The 22,513-nt window shown below is 44.0% G+C and overlaps 1 gene segment (V, D, J or C); it reads right to left on the minus strand.

The window, feature by feature from the left end:
* Positions 1 to 21,248: 21,248 nt before the first annotated feature.
* On the minus strand, positions 21,249 to 21,705 carry LOC129518330 (immunoglobulin heavy variable 3-23-like; the record flags this gene model as incomplete). The annotated part of the segment is given in 2 exon segments: positions 21,249 to 21,556; positions 21,660 to 21,705. Coding segments are annotated over 2 exon segments (354 nt in total), but the record flags the coding sequence as incomplete, so codon positions are not given.
* Between the last annotated feature and the right edge of the window lie 808 nt (positions 21,706 to 22,513).

Genomic DNA, 22,513 nt, shown 5'->3' on the forward strand with positions numbered 1-22,513 from the left:
GGTTTGCTCTTAGAGTCATCCTGGCCTCCTTAAATCAATGTGGTCATGTTGCATTCTCATTACTTTTTGGAAGAGTTTGACATGTTTTTGGCCTTAATTCTTAAAATATTTTGAATATTTGTAGATATGCCATCTGATTTTGGCCTTTTCATTGCATTTTTTAAATTTTTTCATTGTCGTTTTTGAGGCAGAATTTTCTTAAGATTTTATTTTTTCATGAGAGACACACACAGTGAGAGAGGCATAGACACAGGCAGAGGGAGAAGCAGGCTCCATGCAGGGAGCCCGACGTGGGACTTGATCCCACGTCTCCAAGATCAGGTCCTGGGCTGAAGGTGGCGCTAAACCCCTTTGACACCTGGGCTGCTCCAGGCAAAATTTTTAGATAATGATTTCAGTCTTTGTGTTTGTTCTGTTTTGTTCATTTTTTATTTCTTCATGAAACAGTTTTAGCTTATTGATAATAAATTTGTAATTTGCCTTGGTTATCCAAGGCTTGTATTATTAAAATATTAGAATTTTGTTCATAGTCCTTTCTATTTTTTGGTGTCAGTAATTTCTTCTCTTTGAAAATTATTAAATTTATTAACGCTTACCTATTTTACAAGAGGGCCTATGAGTAAAGTTTCATTTCCATATATTTTCCATATACTTATTAAATCTTCTTGAGTATTTTCATCATCTATACAAATGGACAAATCTTTTGTTCTAAGGATTTTAATGTTGATTAAGTTAATCAAAATATCAAATGTTTTCTTACATAATAGAAAATTCTTATGGAAAAGAAAATCACAGATTATAAGAAATAAGAACAATAGTCAGACATCACACATCCCTCTACAGAAATGTATTTTAGTCACACATTAATCATTTCATAGTGTGACTGCCTAATATCACACATGTAGACAGTGGAGCACATTACAGAGCCCAGAAGTAAACGTGTGTATATACATTCAGAAATCCCCCCGAAATATCTAAGAATACACAGTGTGGAATGGAGAGTCATATCAAATGGTATCGGACACCTCATGCAAATAATGACATTTGGTCCTTATCAAACATCACACAGATACAAGGACACAGAAAATCTCAAAATGGATTAAAGAGAAGCAGAAGTCTCAACCATAGAACTTATACATGTAAACTTAGGGGAAAACATCATGATATTTGTCTGGATGTGATTTATTTGATATAACATTAAAATCATAGTAAAAAAAAAAACAAAGAAAAATGAGTGGGGCTACCTCATGCCCAAAGTGTGCAGAACAAATATTAGTGGAGCAAGAAGGTAGCCTATGAAATGGGAGATGGTATGTTCAACTATATACTGAGATGGACTAAGTATCCAAAATACTAAAGGGACACTTAACCGCAATAGAAAGTCTGACAAAAAGCAATAGTAATAAACCCAAAACCCCCATTGCTCAAGAAGGGCGCCTGAGCGACTCGTGTGGTTAAGCATCTATATCTTGGATTTGACTCACGTCGTGATCTCAGGATCCTGGATTTGAATCCCAAGTCAGGCTCTGGTCATGGGGAATCTCTTGAGATTTTCTTTCTCTCTCTCCTGCTCCTCTCCTCTTTCTCTCTAAATAAATATATTTAATATATATATATAATAAATAAAAATATAAAATATATAACTATATATAAAATATATAAGATATTTATACGATGGAATATTACTCAGCCATTAGAAATGACAACCGCCATTTGCTTCAATGTGGATGGAACTGGAGGGTATTATGCAGAGTGAAATAAGTCAATCAGAGAAGGACAAACATTATATGGTCTCATTCATTTGGGGAATATAAATAATAGTGAAAGGGAATAGAGGGGAAGGGAGAAGAAATGGGTAGGAAATATCAGAAAGGGAGACAGAACATGAAGACTCCTAACTCTGGGAAACGAACTAGGGGTGGTGGAAGGGGAGTGGGTGTGGGTGAGGGTTACTGGGTGGCAAGCACTGAGGGGGGTACTTGACGGGATGAGCACTATGTGTTATTCTGTATGTTGGCAAATTGAACACCAATAAAAAATAAATTTATTAAAAAATAAAAATATAAATATATAAAAATATATATAATATATTATATATATTATATATAATATAGGGGATCCCTGGGTCGCTCAGCGGTTTGGCGCCTGCCTTTGGCCCAGGGCGCGATCCTGGAGTCCTGGGATCGAGTCCCACGTCGGGCTCCCAGCATGGAGCCTGCTTCTCCCTCCTCCTGTGTCTCTGCCTCTTTCTCTCTCTCTCTCTGTGTCTATCATAAATAAAAATAAATAAATAAATCTTTAAAATATATATATATAATATAGATATAGAACTTTTTTTTTAGATATAGAACTTATATACAAATTGTATATAAGAACAAACAATATAGAAAACAAACAATAGCGGGACACTATTCAGACAGTTGATTAAAACTCTGACCTCACTCTGTTCCCAAACACTTGTCCTCATTTCCATCTGAGTGAGAGGAAGGACTAGACCTCAGGTTGTAGGAGAGGCAGTAGCAGGAGATGGATGGACCAGTGGAGATCAGGACCAGTGTCCTAATGTAGTCCTGCTCTCCTACAGGAGAGAGCCTGAGACTGAGTTGCTGGAGGGGACAGCAGGTGTCAGAACACACATCAGACTGTGGTCTCAGGAACCCCCCATCAGAGGACAAGAGGTGGTTTTGGTCAGTCTGTGAAGCTTCCATACATGAGGACATTGTGCACAAGAGGGCAGCATGCAGCCTGATGCAGAGATCATCATCTGGGTTTGGGGAAGCGAGAGGGAGAGAAAGCCTAACCAAACGACTGTGACCCTGGCCTGGCTGTACAAATGCCCCAGGCTGCACGGCCTGTCATCTCTGAGACTGCTGACCTTCATGGAACATCATGTCCTTGAGGTTCTCCGGCGATCATGGGTGTGCATCAATAGTGTGGCTTCTTATCGCAGAATCCTGTCCCATTGATGGATGTTTTCTCCCTGGTATTATTCTTTAAGTCACAAAAGCTTTTGTGATGTTCTAAGCTTCTAACAGAAATGAAGACCCTATAAATCCTCACATGCCATTTTTACATGAACACGGGGTTTCATTATACTGGAGCAACCATTGAGGAGTGGGATTTCCAGGTTATGTGGAAGGTTATCCATCTTTAATTTCAGGATGAACAGAAACATTATTTTCCAAGGCTTCTATTTCATTTTTCCTTCCTACTTGCAGGGTTGAGGCCCAGGTGTCCTGTATGCTCCCCAGGATATTTTGGTCAGTGCTTGTATCATACCTGAGCCCCCGTGATGAGTGTATAGGGCATCTCATTGTGGTTGATGTGAATTTCCCTGACAGGTACTGGTGGGAAGTGTCTTCTCCTGTCTTACTTCATGTGTCTGTACCCTCCTGTATAACATGTCCACACAAGGCTCTGCCTGTTTTATAGGTGAATGTTGTTGTTTTCTACTGAGTTTTGAGGGTTCTTATGATATGCAGGTGAAAGTTCTTTGTTGGTTATGAAATTTGTGCAAGTTTTCACTTGGTCCATATCTTGTATTCATTACCTTGATAAATACGTGGGTAGAAAATGTAGTTGATTTTCACAAAGTGTAATCTAAATATTTGGTGTTATGCATATTGATTTTTTACCTATAACATTCTGATTTCGTGATTAATGATTGCCTATGAATAGTTTCTCCATTGACAATATATTGAAAAATCTTTTTTTCCCCTGGACTCCCCAGTATTGACCTGTTCCCTATTCAGTCTCTAGTAATTCAGTGTTTTTATTTTATATGAATATAGATTCTGGCAATTGATTATCATGGTGTTGTTTTCATAAACTGTAACAATTCTGTTCTCATGCCCAAACATGAACATGTGATTTCATGGCAGATGCTCTGTCGTACCTCATCAGGCTTGTTCGTCATGTTGAATAGATGTGCTTCTGGTGTGAATCATAATTATTTATCTTTGCAGGTGTTGGACTTTCTCTACATCTCCTGCTCTTCAGAGACTTGTGATACTTAGCATTCTCCCTCCAGATGTTGGCATTGACTCCAGTGCCTTCCCCTGGAGGCTGATGGACCCATGTGACACCCACACTGACATGTGCAGTTAGAACCCAGAGAAAAAGCAGGCCAGCGTAAGGGTCTGCCTGGGTTCCCCCAGTCCAGAACCAGACTCCTGCAGGGTGACCTGGGACAGATCTCTTGTGGAGAAGGACATCACAGGATGGGGAAAGGATTTGCCTTCCCTGTGGGAGCTTTCAACATGAGCACTGACAGGAAATGATGGTCAGCAGCAGGAGTGAGGAGCACAGGATGCCCAGGCAGGGATGCAAGAGTCACTTCTCTAAACTCAATGCTTGGCTTTTCAAACAAGGGGAGGATTTGGTGAAGTTTCCATCTTCATAAATGTCCTGACTCACGGGCCTGGGACTCAGGACCCTGCCACATGGAGACTGAGTCTGTATAGGAGTAACAGTGAACACTCAGATCTGGGACCTCATGTCCTAGATCCCAAAGGGGACACTGCAACCTTCAGGACTGGAGCTTTCAAGACACAAAACCCTCTCCTCAACTTGACCCAGGGACACTCACCCTGGGGCTGCTCTACTAGAGGATTTGGTATAGTGGTATAGACTGGGGGCACTCCTCCTGGCTGTGAGGTGGTGGTGTCAGCCTGCAGAGAGCAGGAATCTATTGTGAGGATCTTGTGCTAGCGTCACTGTGATTACAAGAGAAAGGGGTGACATTGTTCAATAAGACGGGTTCAATGGACAAATCATTTTTGTAGAATGTAGAAGCAAGGACATGTTCTTGAGATATGTGCACGGTGTGGACATTCCCTTAGCAATAGTCCATGAATATGTTGATGTGCACAGTAGAGTTTGAGACACAGGATACCACACTTGATGCCCTTCCCTCTTCATCAGCCCAATACTACATAGGGACACTAGGGAGCAGCTATGGGTGAGCCATGTGGAGCATTGGCTGGCAGCATGTTCACCCTTATCTTCATCTGTCCCTGAACTGGATACGGTCTCATTTCATGTCAGATACTGGAGAGTTCCTCCATGGAGATTGTCCTCAACACTATGTAAAATTGCATGCGTATAATTGAAATTTCAACATCAGTACCATGTTAGACACCTCCATGGTGGCCAAACTAAGCACCAGAATTTGTGAAAGTTGGGGATTATATCTTCAATAAAATATGATTATTTCCAGTGTTGTACTGTGGATTTGAGTTGATTTTATTCACGGGCAATGAATCCCTGCTCATGCAGTGGAGCACCGAGCAGTGTTTAAGAAATTGTAGAGGTAGGATCACACCCACATGGGGCTGTCAGGGAGAGATTGAGGATAACTTGAAACATGGCCATGGGCTCCCCTAATTCTCAGACCAGAGGGCATGCTGGTAAACACACATGTCCTCACACTGACACAGATCCTGAAAGAGATAGAGGCCCCCAAAGGAAGAGCCAGAGACCCAGTGTAGATCCCAGAACTAGAGAGAACCCCAGGCCTCAGAACCTAATTGTTTCCAAGTTGTTCTTAGAAATGACTGCCCAACTCCTATATCCCTTCCATGTGATCCATGCAATTGGAATGTCTACAGTTGGTGCTTCTTGTGAGGTCCACCAGACATTTTGGAATTTGGTAATTTTTTTAGAATCATGCATCCTCAGGTTTAAAGTAAACTTTCCCAGGGCGATCATACACTGAGTCCTGCCCACTTGTGTTTGAGATGAGATGTGGGAATTTGGGTGGAGGATATTGAGGCAGATTTGGACTGCAGATTATGCAGATTATGCATTTCTAGGCTGAAGCTTCGAGGGCTATAGGGATGTGATAAATGTAATAGCATGTCGGCTGGATGTGGAGCTTGTAGTCTCAGGGTGGACTGTGGTGTCCTGACCATGGATGGAAACTGTGAATGTTCTATTACCTGGCAAATGGTACATTTCTGAGTCTCATTAATTTAGAGACTTAAATTAATATAATTTCCCGATAGTGGAGCCTCTGGGCAAGAGCATAGCCCACCATATACTCTGTCCTGTCACTGTGCTGTACTCCAAGAACATGTAACAGTGTGTGAGAAGTACCTATAAGTGACAGAAAATGAAATAATATCCTTTATAGAGAATCTTGGTGGCTCCTCAAGTAATGTCAGTGTTCTTATGAGAGGTAATAGAAGGCGGTGAGCTCCCAAAAAGGAAGTAATGTGACAACTGGTAATAAATGATCTTTTCTCTGAGAAGGTGGAAGTAGAATCGTGACATGAAAATGCAGGGAGGGCTGCTCTGGAAACACGGAGGAAAGGTGTGAACACCCAGGAATCTGCACGGATGTTGCTCTGCAAGCATGGACTCTAGCTGATGGAGCTGACTTCAGGTAGACCTGTGACTTGGGGATTTTTGATGACTCCTTCAATTTCCTCCCTGGTTATTGGCCTGTGTATATTTTCTATTTCTTCCTATTCCAGTTTTGGAAGTTTGTGCTTTTTCCACAAACGCGTCCATTTCTTCTAGATTGCCTAATTTATTGATGTATAGATGCTCATAATATGTTTTTTAAAAAGTTTGTATTTCCTTGGTATTGGTCGTGAAGTCTCCTTTTCCATACATCATTTTATTAATTAGTGTCTTTTCTCTTTGTTTTATTTTTTTTTAATTTTTTTAAATTTATTTACGATAGTCATACAGAGAGAGAGAGAGAGAGGCAGAGACACAGGCAGAGGGAGAAGCAGGCTCCATGCACCGGGAGCCCGACATGGGATTCGATCCCGGGTCTCCAGGATCGCGCCCTGGGCCAAAGGCAGGCGCCAAACCGCTGCGCCACCCAGGGATCCCTCTCTTTTGTTTTTAATAAGGCTGGCTAATGGTTTATCTATCTTATTAATTCTTTCAAAGAACCAGCTCCTGGTTTTGTTGATCTGTTCTACACTTCTACTGGTGCCTATGACAATGAGTTCTGCTCGAATCTTCATTAAGTCTCTTCTGTTGGGTATAGCTTTTACTTGCTGTTCTTTCTCCAGTTCTTTTAAGTGCAAGTTTAGTTTGTGTATAGGAGTCTTTTTCCAATTTTTTGAGGGATGCTTGTATTGCTATGTATTTCTCTCTCATGACAGCTTTTGCTGTATCTCAAAGATTTTGGGTTTTTTTTTTTTTTTTTTGCATCCCAAAGATTTTGAATCGTTGTAGCTTCATTTTCATTAATTTCCATGAATCTTTTTAATTCTTCTCTAATCTGTTCATTGACCCTTTCATCTTTTAGGAGGATGCCCTTTATCCTCCACGTGTTTGAGTTTCTTCCACATTTCCTCTTGTGATTGAGTTCTAGTTTCAAAGCATTATGGCCTGAAAATATGCAGGGGACAATCCAAATCTTTTGATTGAGGTCTAGGTTGCGACCTGATTTGTGACCCGGTATGTGGTCTATTCTGGAGAAAGTTCCATGTGCATGTGAGAAGAATATGTATTTAGTTGAGTTTGGATGCAAAGTTCTGTAAATATCTGTGAATACAGTCTGGTCCAGTGTGTCATTTAAAGCTCTTGTTTCTTGGAATTGTTTGCTTAAAAGATCTACCATTTTCAATAAGTGCGATGATGAAGACTCCTACTTGTTGTGTATTATTATCTAAGTATGACTTTACTTTGGTTATATATTGATATACTTGGCAGCTCCCACATTAGGGGCCTAAATATTCATAATTGTTAGGTCCTCTTGTTGGATACACACTTTAAGTATCATATAGTGTTCCCCTTCATGTCTTACGACAGTATTTGAGATAAACTTTAATTTATCTGATATGAAGACTGCTACCACAGCTTTCTTTTGAGGGTCATTTGAATGGTAAATGGTTCTCCAACCTTTAATTTTCAGGCTGGGAGGTGTCCTTAGGTCTCAAGTGAGTCTCTTATAGACAGGAAATAGATGGGTCTTGTTTTTTATCCAGTCGAAACCCTGCTCCTTTTGATGGAGTCATTAAGCCCATTCACGTTCAGAGTTACTATTGAAAGATATGAATTTAGTGTCATCATGCTACCTATTCAGTCCCTGTTTTTGTGGAGTGTTTCCTTGGACTTCCTCTTTCTTTTATAGAGTCCCCCTTAACATTTCTTGCAGAGCTGGTTTGGAGGTCACATATTCTTTCAGTTTCTGCCTATCTTGGAAGCTCTTCATCTCTCCTTCTATTCTGAATGAGAGCCTTGTTGGATAGAGTATTCTTGACTGCATGTTCTTCTCATTTAGGACCGTGATTATATCCTGCCAGACCTTTCTGGCCTGCCAGGTCTCTGTGGAGAGGTCTGCTGTGATCCTAATACTTCTCCCCATAAAGCTTAGGGATGTTTTGTCTTTTGCTGCTTTAAGGATCTTCTCTTTATCCTTGGAATTTGCAAGTTTCATTATTAAGTGCTGAGGTGTTGAACTTTTTTTTTTTTGAGGGTCAATTCTCTATCTCCTGGATCTAAATGACTGTTTTTCTCCCCAAATTAGGAAAGTTCCAGCTATGATTTCTTCAAATATGCTTTCTGGTCGTCTGTCCGTTTCAGTGCCCTCTGGAACCCCAATTTTACATAGAATTTTCCTTCTGATTCTATCATTTATTTCCCTAAACCTTTCCTCGTGGTCTTTTGTTTTCTCTTTTATTCTCAGCTTCCTTCCTTGCCATCAACTTGTATTCTATGTCACTCACTCTTTCTTCTATGTCATTAAGACTCGTCATTAGGACTTCCAGTTTAGATTGCATCTCATTTAATTGATATTTTTAATTTTGGTCTAATTAGATTTAAATTCTGTAGTCATGAAGTGTCTTGAATCCTTTATGCTTTTTTCCAGAGCCACTAGTAGCTTTCCAATTATGCTTCTGAATTATGCTTCTGAATACGAGTTGTAATCCAAGTTCTATAAGTCTGAGGCAGAGAGTACTGTTTCTGTTTCTTTCTTTTGTGGTTATTTCTTCTGTCTAGTCATTTTGCTCAGTGCAGAGTGGCTGTATGAGCGGGCTGCATCAAGAATATTAACCAAAGCCTGAGTAAATTTCACCCTGGATAATTCTGACAAGGTAGGAGTCCAGAAATCAAAAACAAAGTACAGAAAGAAATAAAGCAAATGATCCACTAAAATAAAAATCAAATTTTAAAACTATGTAGTAAACAATAAATTCCAAGAATCCCAAAGGAGAGAAAAAAAGAAAAGAAGAATAAAAAAGGGGAAAAACCAAAAGTAAACAGGAAAAAAAGGAAGAGTACCATCTAGTTCTATATACTGTAAATCCCTCATATACCCCTCTAGGTTCCCAGCGCTGCTGGTCAAGACCTTGCTCTTCTCCTGACCTTCCAGATGCTGTTCTGAGGGTGGGGCCTGCTGTGCTGATTCTCATGTGAGTGTGCCTGGGTGGAGATGCCCCAACACTTGCTGGGTACTGGGCTCAGTGAGAGCTGTTTACCTGTGAGTCCCCTGCTCCTTGGCGGCCCTTGTCTTCCAGGCACAAGGTGAAACAAAGAGGAACAGCAGCCAGGTCTCCAGCTTTGGAGTCAGCTCCAGCTAGTAACTACCGCAGTCTCCCAGTCAGCACTGGCCTTGATGCTCCCAGCCTAGCCTTTTACTCCCATCAATGTAGGTAATTTTTATTATACCATATTTTGTACTTCCTGAAATTGAATCCTAAATATTTTAATACTGTGTCAACAGGATTATTATGTTAATTGTCTTCTAGGTAATTTGCTGTTAGTGTGTTGAAACATGAATTTATTTTCCATGTTTATTCTGTATCCTATAGATTCTCTGAACACATTCATTAATTCTAAGAGTTTGTGAGTGGATTTGTAGGGTTTGACCCTGTAGCAGATCATGTCATATGGACACAAATAAGAGGAAGTGTGGCAAGATGGGTGAAAACCTCTGGGACAGGAAATCCCAGCCCCAGAGAAGTGGGAACTTTAAAAATTCTACACTGGATTCTTCCCAAACTGAAAAGCACTTAGCAGGGAAATTGGACAGAATCGCAGGAGGGGCAGTGAAGCCTCCAGTTTCCCAGAGTCACTAAGAGAGGAAGTGCACCACGGGGGAAAGCGCACCAAAGCTTGTGGGCAGGTCCCAGTAAAGAGCTGGAGCACAGCCTGTAGGGCATTTGGGAGAAGCCAGGCAGGCAGGGGCTCCGGACAGTGGGGTCTGTGAATTATGGCCTTTGGGAGGTGCAGGTCATGAGAGAGCAATTCCAGAAGCACATGGCCCTGGATCCCAGGGCACCCATCAGACAAACACTAGGATCCTGCATTGCCCCGGGGACAGCCAGGACTCTCCTGCCACGTGAGCCACCAAGCTGTGCAGGTCAGCGACCCCATTACCTTGGGAGCATCTAGGCCAGTGTGAACTGGGAGACTGGGTTAGCCACTTCATGGAGCTGACTCCAGGGCTGGAGACCTTGCTGATGCCATCAGAAAGAATCAATACCCACTTTTTGCTTTGTCATGGATGGAACTGGAGGACGTTATGCTGAGTGAAATAAGTCAGTGAGAGAAAGAAAGCAAACATATGGTCTCACTCATACGTGGAACATAAGAAATACTAAGGGAAAGTAGGAACAGAGTTGGGAAAATTAGAGGAAGACAAACCATGAGAGACACTTAATTCTGGAAACAAAGTGATGGTCTCTGGAAGGGAGGTGGGCGAATGTATGGGTCGACTCATTGATCTGTGGAGGCCGAGAAAAATTGAGGCCATTCCACCAGAAGTTCAGCATTAGCACAAGTACAGCCATCTTAGGCCCCTGTGAATAAGAGCTGAACTTCAGAGAAAAAAACTGCAGAATGTCCTCGGTAAGGAATCCGATATCAGAAAGACAACAGAGCTCAGAATTGCCCTTGGAACAGAATCCCATATTAGAAGACAACAGCCCAAGCCAGTGGCATATTAGAATGAGAAGAGAGCTCCATGCCCCTGAAAGCTCTATCTCAGAATGTAAACAGAACTTGAGAAATTCCTCCACCCCTTCTGAAGATCCCCTAGAACAGCCCATAAAAAACCCAGCTGTAACCTACTTCAGGGTCCAAGTCCCTGCTCTGCTGTGTCAGGTATATTTGGACCCAAGCTCGAGCTTGCTATTAAACCCTCGTGCGCTTGCATTGATCTCGGCTCCTTGGTGGTTTCTCGGATTTGCAATCTTGGGCACAACATTTGGGGCTTCATCTGGGATCCGAGAAACCCCCAGAACCTCATCCGGAGGGTTTTACATGTGGTGAGGGCTCTCAACTTTTTCCACCTTTTGTGCAAATATTCTCTGAGAGCTCTAAACTGTACTTTTACCTGTAGGAATTCCAATCTGAAAAAAAAAGAAATTCCAATCTGTATTGGGTCGACATCAGCTTAGGCAGACGCACTGGCAGGCCATCTACTGGGGTTCTTGAGGAGACGTCCCTTGCCCCCACCTGGAGGACAGTGTCCTCATCCATAAGGAGGACAGGGTCATCATCTCTAAGGAGGATGGGAGTCCTCATCCGTAAGGAGGACAGAGTCCTCATGTAAGGAGGATGGGGTCCTCATCTGTAAGGAGGACAGAGGTCCTCATCTGTAAAGAGGACAGGGTCCTCATGTAAGGAGGATGGGGTCCTCATCTGTAAGGAGGATGGAGGTCCCCATCTGTAAAGATGACAGCGTCCTCATATCTAAGCAGGATGGGAGTCCTCATCTGTAAGGAGGACGGAGGTCCTCATCTGTAAGGAGGGCCAGCTGCCAGGCCTTCAGAATACTTTCTGTTTTGTCTCTGCGGCCACACTGGAACGTTTGTCTGTGTTACTATGTCCTTATTAACTGTGTGTGCATGTCTGTGTTACTGTATCTTTGTTAAGTGTCATAACTGTTTACATAAGGAGAGGGAAATTTCAAACTTACTGCATGTCAGAATGGCCAACCTTTGACGTAGGATGGCCCAGAGAAGGAATTTTCCACCTACCTATTATCTTAAGGGTTAAGGCCATGATCTTCAGGGACAAACCAGATGGCCACTCTGACCACGTGCCCTACATCCTGGTCTGGTAGAACATGACTGAGAATCCCCCTCTTTGGCTAAAACCATTTTTACCCCTCAAAGCAGGACATACTGAGATTCTAGCCCTGCAGAAAGACGAGAAGGAGACTGACTCTACGCCCCAAGCACCCCTTTATCCGGTCTTCCAGGATTCCTCCCTGGGGGGCCTGATCCTCCCGCTACCATACCGGGCACCCCCTCCCTCTTCTGCCCCTCCATTGGAGGTACTAGGGGCTGCCCCCCTCCCTAAGAAGGGAGTCCCTGTGTGCAGGCCAGCAGCAGGGACATGCAGTTGGACCCACCGGGTGACTCCACCTCCAAATACAGGGATGGCAGACTCCATAGCCCTTCCCCTCCACGCCATGGGGCCCCCTGATGAGACTGGTGGACACCTAATGTTATATTGGCTGTTCTCCACCAGTGATTTATGTAATTGGAAAACCCAAAATGCAAAGTTCTCTGATAATCGAGAGATCTAATTGGGCTTTTAGATACTGTTCTCTTTACCCACCAGCCTACTTGGGATGACTGCCAACAGCTCTTGAAGGTCCTCTTCACCACCGAGGAGAGAGAACGAATTCAGGTGGAAGCCTGGAAGTCTGTCCTGGCAGAGGACAGACAGCTGACTCAAAACCCAGACCTCATAAATGCTGCCTTCCCCTTATCCTGCCCACCTGGAACTACAACTATGCCGAAGGTAAGGAGAGACTCTTGGTCTACCACCAGACCCTCCTGGTAGGTCTCAAGGCTGCCGTGCTCAAGCCTACCTATCTGGCCAAGGTATATGATGTAAGACAGGGTAAGGATGAGAGTCCAGCAGCCTTCTTAGAGAGAATCATGGAGGCTTTTAGGCAGTACACCCCTATGAACCCAGAAGCCCCAGAAACAAAGGCTGCAATTATCATGGCTTTTGTTAACCAGGCTGCTCCGGACATTAAAAAGAAATTGCAGAGTAGAGAGACTAGGAGAGAAGAGCTTGCAGCACTTAATAATAGTAGCAGAAAGAGTCTATAATAATAAAGAAAGTCCAGAAGAGCAACAAACCAAACTAAGTGACCAGGAGACCCGAAACCTGGCCAAGATCCTGCTGGCCAGAACCCCATAGACAACCTACGGAGGCACCTCAAGAAGCTGGCTTCAGGACAGGTAAGGAGGATGGCCCCTGTCCCCGTCAGGAGTGCCCTAAGCTGAAAAAAACCAATGTACTTATTGCAAAGAAGAGGGCCACTGGGTAAAAAACTGTCTTAACAAAAGATCTAAGGCCCCTGGCAAGATCTTGGAGATGGAGGACCTGGACCACTAGGGTAGTTGGGGTTTGGCACCTCTCTCCGAGCCCAGGGTAACTCTCAGAGTGGAGGGGAAACCCGTTGAATTCCTAGTGGACACTGGGGCACAGCATTCGGTTTTATTACAACCCCAAGGGAAATTGGCAAACAAGACTTCACGGGTGCAAGAGGCCACGGGCACCAGACAGTAGTCATGGGTTATCCGAAGATCTGTGGATCTCTGCATGGGCTGGGTATCCCATTCCTTCATGGTCATCCCTGAGTGCCCCTACCCATTGTTAGGTCGGGATTTGCTCACCAAGATGGGGGCACAAATTCACTTCCATCCTGAAGGGGCAAAAATTCTAAACAAAGAAGGGCGCCCGATTAAGGTGCTTGTCCTGTGTTTAGAAGATGAATATCGTCTCCACCAAACCATCAGCCCCAATGACTGACATTGATCGTTGACTGCAGGAGGAACTAGGATGGCGAGTCCTATCAAAAATGCACTGGAGTACTCACATGGGAATAAGGAAGATGGAAGACCTCATACGACACGCAAAGATCACTATTAAAAACTCTCGAGCAAAGATGGAGCAGATTGTGGCAAGCTGCCATGCATGCCAGTTAACTAATGCCACCGCCCATGGATCTAACCCAGGCACTCGGCTCCAAGGGGACCTCAGGCTCCTTCCCAGGAGCCTACTGGGAAGTAGACTTCACTGAGGTAAAACCTGAAAAATATGGATATAGGTATTTACTAGTGTTTGTAGATACTTTTTCAGGATGGACAGAGGCATTTCCCACCAAACATGAAACAGCACAGACCATGACCAAGAAACTGCTAAAAGACATCTTACCGAGGTACAGTTTTCCTGTTAAGATTGGATCAGACAACAGCTCAGGATTCGTCTCTAAGGTAACACAGGGAGTGGTACTAGTATTTGGAGCAGATTGGAAATTACATTTTGCATATAGGTCCCAAAGCTTAGGACAGGTAGAGAGGATGAACAGAACATTAAAGGAGACCTTAACTAAATTAGCCCTGGAGACTGGCAGGGACTGGGTGACTCTCCTCCCCTTCACCCTATATAGGGTGAGGAACTTCCCATATAAGATGGGACTGACTACCTATGAGATCATGTCTGGTCTTCCTCCAACTATTATCCCCAATTTAAAACCTGAGGTGCTTACTGAGTTTGATGATCACCAACTCCTTTTCTCTCTCCAAATGTTACAACGAACCCATGAGCAGGTGTGGCCTAAGCTGAGGGCCCTCTACGAGACTGGGCCACCCCCGGGCCTCCATGGATACCGGCCAGGTGACGGGTGTAGGTGCGGAGATACCAACACCAGACACTTCACCCTCGCTGGAAGGGACCCTACTTCGTGATCCCGACTACTCCCACCACTCTCAAGGTCAACGGGATTACTCCCTGGGTCCACTACACCCATGTCTGTCTAGCCAGCTGACTCACACGTCTTTCTCAAGAACTTTGTTCCAGAATGGAAAGGCCACAATCCCCTAAAGTTAAGACTGTGCTGTTCTCACTTACCCCACTAATGTTGCTTATGCTCTGTCCTCTTCGTGCCAGAACCAATCCCCATTAGCCATTTAAAAATGTGCACCCAATTCAGCCTTGCTTTTAAAGTCTTTTAAGGTTTAAAAAGATGGGAGCATCTTAACTGTAGAGAGGCTTTTGCAAGCAAGGGGGGGTTATGTTCTGGCCCAAATGAGGAGTGTTGCTTCTTTACTGGCCACTCGGGAATAGTCCAGGAATCTGTGGCAAAAGTCAGAAAAGGTTTGGCTAGACTTAAACCGGAGCAAGAACAGCAACAAGGTTGGTTTGAATCATAGTTTAATCATTCCCACTGGCTCACTCTGAGACCAACGTGGACCCATGATTGGGTCATTCCTTAGGTTCCTCTGAGAGGGGGGAAATGTGGAGGCTGAGAAAAATTAAGGCCATTCCACCTCAAGTTTAGCATTAGCACAAGTATAGCCATCTTAGGCCCCTGTGAATAAGAGCTGAACTTTACAGGAAAAACTGCAGAATGTCCTGGGCAGGGAATCCCATATCAGAAAGACAACAGGCCAGGCCAGTGGCAGAAAGCCCCATATTAGAATGAGAAGAGAGCTCCATGCCCTTAAAAGCCCCATATCAGAATGTAAACAGAACTTGAGAAATTCCTCCTCCCCTTCTGAATATACCCTAGACCAGCCCATAAAAAACCCAGCTGTAACCCACTTCGGGGTCCAAGTCCCTGCTCTGCTGTTTTGGGTATACTTGGACCCAAACTCGAGCTTGTTAATAAACCCTCATGCCCTTGCATTGGTTTTGGCTCCTTGGTGGTTTCTTGGATTTGCAATATTGGGGACAACAGATCAGCGTTAAGGAGGGCATGTGATGTGAAGAGGACTGGGTGCTATACAATATGTAGGCAAATTGAATTTAAATAAAGATAATATAAACTACCTTATCCTGGGTCCCCTGCTGGAACATCCTACATGGACTTGACGAATCAAACAACAGACACTCATTCCCACAGACTTGGAGCCTGGGAACCCTGAGGTCCAAGAGTGGGCATATTTGGTGTGTGGCAACCGCCCACATCCTAGCCTGTCCATTCCCTGTCACGTCACATTGGTCCAGTGTGCGGGGAGCTTTCCCAGTCCTGGTGTAGAAGGGACCTGATCCCATAATGAGGCTTCACTCCTCCTGGCCTAAGTGATCCTCTAAGGCTCCACCTCCTCTTCCCATCACATGGGGGTTAGGGTTCAATGTGGGGATCGTAGAGGTCACACAGAGTGAGCTGATATCAGCACCTGAAGGATCAGTTATTCCCTGCAGGTGGAAGGTCCTCCTCCACTTTTGGTCTCTCAGTTTTCCTAAATATATGTTGAAATTTGTCATCACACCATATTCTTGGATTATTACCTGTTACCTCCTGGATCACCAATCCTCCCCCTTCTCCTTCTGCCCGACACATAGGAAATTCAGCAGGAAACCTCAAGTTCCCTGTTTTGATATTCAGGGACACTGAATTTACATAGATGCTTCCTGGAGAAGGACTCCATCAACACAACTGAACCAAAACACACTCTGAGCCAGTGTCCTTCCCTGGCTCCATGAAAGCATTTATGACTTCCTGAGAGGACAACCGAGTACTCAAAAGACACGATAGTTAAAGTGATAAAGGTTTATACTCGTGTGTGTGTGTGTGTGTGTGTGTGTGTGTGTGTGTGTGTGTGTATGATCCTAATGCTCATTTCTTCAGAGTTCAATTTGTCTGCTTGGATTGTTGAATTCTATAGAAGTTGAGGTGCATGTAGACATTTGTGTATTATTCACATTTAGGGAAGATAGTAATAAGTCTATGAAACTCTATCTTTCGTGCATTTAAGAATAGTTGCTTCCCCATGAAACAAATTATCAAGTCAGACACTGCATTGGTACACACAGAATCCTGTGCCCAGAGAGGCTCCCTGGTGGAAACTGCTCCCTGACAAGAAACCTACCCAGAACCTCCATCTGCACCTGCTCCTCAGCCTTCAAGACAGAAGTGGTGAGGAGTGTGCAACCCCTGGTGTCCTGATCCCCTTCTATAGGGAGGTTTGTGTCTGGGCTCACACTGAGGTCCCCTCACTGTGTCCCTCACACAGTAATACACGACCGTGTCCTCGGCTCTCAGGCTGTTCATCTGAAGATACAGCGTGTTCTTGGCATTGTCTCTGGAGATGGTGAATCGGCCCTTCACAGCGTCTGCGTAGCCTGTGCCACTTCCATCATACCTAAACCATGCGAACAACTGGAGCCCCTTCCCTGGAGACTGGCAGACCCAGTGCATCCAGTAGCTACTGAAGGTGAATCCAGAGGCCACACAGGAGAGTCTCAGGGACCCCGCAGGCTTCACCAGGTCTCCCCCAGACTCCACAAGCTGCCCCTCACCCTGAACACCTACAGACACAAGACATCCTGGTCAGAACGCTGTCCCACATCCCCTTTTTCTGTCACTCACCTCCACTCCCATATTCAAGGTCTCTGGTTCTCCATGAATTACCTTTTAAAATAGCGACAAGGAAAACACAGCCCAAGATCCAGCCTCCCCCCGGGACAGGCAGAGGCCGGGAGGGCACAGGACAGCAAGGACACTCCTGCCCGGAGCTGAGCAGATCAGCAGCCCCACCCTGGAGCCTCCAGGCCCCTGCAGACAGAGAGCTCCCTAGTTACTGCAGGAGCTGAATCCAGGGTTCCAGAGCTGGCCTCCGCCACTGGGGTTGTTCCTCCTGGGGCCTCACAGGGTAAACAACCCCCACTGATCCCTGCACCAGGCAGGGGGCAGAGCAGCTTCCCCAAGTGCTAACACCTGAAAATCAGCACAACGGGCCCCTCCCCCAGAAGACCAGCTAGACAGACAAGTTCCAGGGGAAGTCAAGGGACTTAAAGTCTACAGAATCAGAAGATACGCCCCTGTGTTTTTTCTTTCTTTTTGATTTCTGATACCCCCCCCCCGCTTTTTTCCCCTTTCTTTCTTTTTCTTTCTCTTTTTCTTCTCTTTTTTCCTTTTTTTCTTCCTTTTTTCTTTTTTCTGACTCACATTTAGATCCTTCATCAAGTTTGAGTCCATTGTTGCCTATGACCGGTCAAGTGATTGACTGAAACTCTGAATAGACTTGAGACCGAGGCAGTGTATCTACTGTATTCTTTCAATGATCTTAGTGGTTAGAAATGTGTCTGCACAATGTCCACAATAGCCAAACTGTGGAAGGAGCCTCGGTGTCCATCGAAAGATGAATGGATAAAGAAGATGTGGTTTATGTATACAATGGAATGTTACTCAGCCATTAGAAATGACAAATACCCACCATTTGCTTCAACGTGGATGGAACTGGAGGGCATTATGCTGAGTGAAGTAAGTCAATTGGAGAAGGACAAACAGTGTATGTTCTCATTCATTTGGTGAATATAAATAATAGTGAAAGGGAATATAAGGGAAGGGAGAAGAAATGTGTGGGAAATATCAGCAAGGGAGACAGAACATAAAGACTCCTAACTCTGGGAAATGAACTAGGGGTGGTGGAGGGGGAGGAGGGCGGGGGGTGGGGGTGAATGGGTGACGGGCACTGAGGGGGACACTTGACGGGATGAGCACTGGGTGTTATTCTGTATGTTGGTAAATTGAACACCAATAAAAATTAATTTATTAAAAAAAAAGACTCCTAACTCTGGGAAATGAACTAGGGGTGGTGGAAGGGGAGGAGGGTGGGGGTTGGGGATGAATGTGTGTCGGGCACTGAGGGGGACACTTGATGGGATGAGCACTGGGTGTTATTCCTTATGTTGGTAAATTGAACACCAATAAAAAATTAATTTATTAAAAATTAAAAAAAGGAAATATTAGAAATGGAGACAGAACATAAAGACTCCTGACTCTGGGAAACGATCTTGGGGTGGTGGAAGGGGAGGAGGGCGGGTGTGGGGGTGAATGGGTGACAGGCACTGAGGGGGGCACTTGACGGGATGAGCACTGGGTGTTATTTGTATGTTGGCAAATTGAACACCAATAAAAAATAAATGTATTATTTAAAAAAATTCTTTTTATTGGAGTTCAATTTGCCAACATATATAACTCCCAGTGCTCATCCCATCATATGCCCCCCTCAGTGTCCGAAACCCAGTCACCCCAACCCCCGCCAATTATCCCCTTCCTCTATCCCTTGATTGTTTCCCAGAGTTAGTAGTCTCTCATGTTCTGTCACCCTCTCCGATATTACCCACTCATTTTCTCTCCTTTCCTCTTTGTTCCCTTTTACTATTTATCATATTCCCCAAATGAATGAGACCATATGTATGTCCTTCTCCGATTGACTTATTTCATTCAACATAATACCCTCCAGGTCCCTCCACGTCGAAGCAAATGAAGGGTATTTGTCATTTCCAATGGCTGAGTAATATTCCATTATATACGTAGACCACAGCTTCTTAAGGAAAATCTCTTGATCATGGTTTTAATCAATGCAGGTAATAACAAGATATCTAAACTGGAATGTAAAACAATTATAGAAAGAATACAAGCTGGACTTGAAGAAACGATAAAAGACAATAGAGGTTCCATTTCTGCTGAGATATTTGAGCTATAATTGATTCTGGCCAAATTAAAAATAATATAATAAAGATGCTATCTAAAATGGAGCTCACAAAAATGATGATGTAGGAAATGGAGGTGTAATTCTGCATTAGGGAAGATAAAATTATGCAAAAATAATGACTGAAAAAAGCTGAAAACAAAGTTAAAGAACCCAAGGTGTAGATTTTTTAAAATCAACGATTTTTGAAAGAATAACATTCCTAACATTGAAGACCCTAGGACAGCAGAGAGAAAAGGGGGCAACTGATTTATTCCATGAGTAATAAGCAAAAAGCACCCTAATCAGTAATTACACAGACCTCAGCATCCAAGAGGCACAGATACTACTATGAAATCCAACAAAAGTGGACCATCTCCAAGAAATTACATAAACTCCAAAAATACTCAGCAAAGCAAGGTGTCTGGGAAGCACCAAGCAAACTGCTCTCATGAATCTCACAGCAATCAGTCTAACAGATTCTGGATGGTGATACTCAGACTCAGGTCCCACATGGTCAGCACATTCCCATTCTCTGGAAAGGTTGATAACTCATCATCCTCACACTAAAGTTCCACAATCTCTCAGACCCCCTGACTCCCTGTAAACGTTCTCCTTCCATGTTTCAACTAGGTGTTCTTCAGAGAGTCCTAGGATTGTCCATAGGTTCCTCATCTCTGCAGGAGGGAACATGTGAGAAATCCACCCTTGACCTCATGGACGGAAGTAATCAGAGAATTTTCCTGACAAATGCAGCAGGAAACCAGAGCATCATTGCTTGAGTACATGTGTCAGTAATATCTTATCCTGTGCCCCCTGATGGAACATCGTACATGGACAGGGTAGATCAAACAACCGGCACTCATTCTCACAGCTGTGGAGTCTGGGAAGCCTGAGGTCCAGGTGCAGGCAGATGCGGTGTCTGGAGAGTGTCCATATTTTAGCATATCCTTTCAATTATTCCCTCATGTGGGGACGGAGGGAATGGAGGTTGGAATGGAGGTTTCCCAGTTGTGGCACATAGGGGGCCTGATCCACACATTCTGCTGCATCTCCTAACATGACTGCTCCTCTAAGGCCCCACCTCCTTCATCCATCACATGGACTTTTGTTTCAACATGGCAATGGTAGAGGTTATACACAGTGAGCTGATATCAGCACCTGAATGGTCATTGAGTTATTCCCTGCAGGTGGAAGGTCCTCCAATCCAGCTCCTCATCCTGGGGATCAACATGGATCCAGTAGAAGCTTCTGGTCTCTGATAGTACACAGTGTACACATGACCTTCAGTACCAGCTGGTGACCTTAGGAGAGGACAGGTTCCACCTGATACCCTGGATAGGACCTCAGGCATCTTCTATTATCATTTCATGATTTGTGCTGCTTTCTTGAGACCACTTACTCATTTTCCAATATTTCATATTGTTTCTCTTTGATATTTTTATAGGTGCATTTATAGGTTGACCTATTTTGGACATCCTCAACATGGAGATATTTGTAATTTATTCCTATTTAGTGACAAGTGTAAACAAGTGCAAGCAAGTGTGTGCTCTGTGAATGTGGAAATAACTGTTCCATATAAAAAAAGAAATTTTGAAATCACACACTGAAGAGGTCAACACAGAATCTTGAATCTATAGAGGCTCCCTGGGGGAATCTACTACATGGAGAAGAAGCCCTAGGGCCCTAGAGGAAACCAGCCCAGAACCTCCATCTGCACCTGCTCCTCAGCCTTCAAGACAGAAGTGGTGAGGAGTGTGCACCCCATGGTGGTCCTGATCCCCTTCTACAGGGAGGTTTGTGTCTGGGCTCACACTGAGGTCCCCTCACTGTGTCCCTCGCACAGTAATACACGACCGTGTCCTCGGCTCTCAGGCTGTTCATCTCCAGATACAGAGTGTTCTTGGCGTTGTCTCTGGAGACGGTGAATCGGCCCTTCACAGCATCTGTGTAGTATGTGCTACTTCCACTATTGCTAATACTGGAGATCCACTGCAGCCCCTTCCCTGGAGCCTGGCGGACCCAACTCATGTAGTAGCTACTGAAGGTGAATCCAGAGGCCACACAGGAGAGTCTCAGGGACCCCCCAGGCTTCATCAGGTCTCCCCCAGACTTCACCAGCTGCACCTCACCCTGGACACCTGCAAACACAAGACATCTTGGTCAGGACAGTGTCCCACATCCCAGGTTTCTCTCACACATGTCCACTCACATAGTCAAGGTCCCTTGCTCTCTATGAATTACCTTTTAAAATAGCGACAAGGAAAACCCAGCTGAGCACAGACTCCATGGTGAGTTGTCTGTGTTCTGTCCTGATCCCTGAAAGGGTCACCTGGGGATCCTGGGGCTGGGGCTCCTCTCCCAACTGCATGGTTCAGGCTGGGCTGATTTTAACAGCAGGGAGAAGGCCCTATTTGCATGTCCTCTGACTATATAACCAGCTCCAGACTTACACTTGAGTCTTTAAAAGTCACCAAAGTATTGCATCAGAATTCTATAGAAATTTGTGTAGCTGGCACTATGACTATACGAAGTTCTAATGTGTAAGCAGAGTTATTTGCATTTCTGGATGCAGTTTCAAAAGACACTCATCAATGTAGGTAATTCTCCATCGAGTATTTTATCTCATTAGTCAATTTTAATCCTAAATATTTTTGATACCCATTAAGGTGGATTACTTTGTTAATTTTGTATAGGTAATTTATTGTTAGTTTGTAGAAACATATCTTCATTTTATTTGCTGATTTTATATCCTGATTCTTCCTGAGCTAATGAGTTATTTCTTCCAGTTCTTATGTGAGGTGTTTACTCATTGACTCTATTAAGACATTGTCATAGGCAAACAAGTTACTTTCTTTTCAGTTTACCAAGTTTTCATTTTCTTAATGTAGTTTTCTTCCCAGATTTTCAGGTAGGTCCTGCAGTCTGTGGCAGAAAATATTTCCCTCTTGTCTTTTGGATCCATTGTCTGGTCTAATCCTGCAGTTGATATAAGGCAGACCTAGAGGAGACAATAAATTTCATTTTATGACCTACCTCATAAAAACGGAGAGTCGGCAACTCATCTCAGGACAGGGTGTGTCTTCAGGTCTTCTGCC

This window comes from Nyctereutes procyonoides, unplaced genomic scaffold, assembly GCF_905146905.1.
Source record: "Nyctereutes procyonoides isolate TBG_1078 unplaced genomic scaffold, NYPRO_anot_genome, whole genome shotgun sequence".
Classification (NCBI taxonomy): domain Eukaryota; kingdom Metazoa; phylum Chordata; class Mammalia; order Carnivora; family Canidae; genus Nyctereutes; species Nyctereutes procyonoides.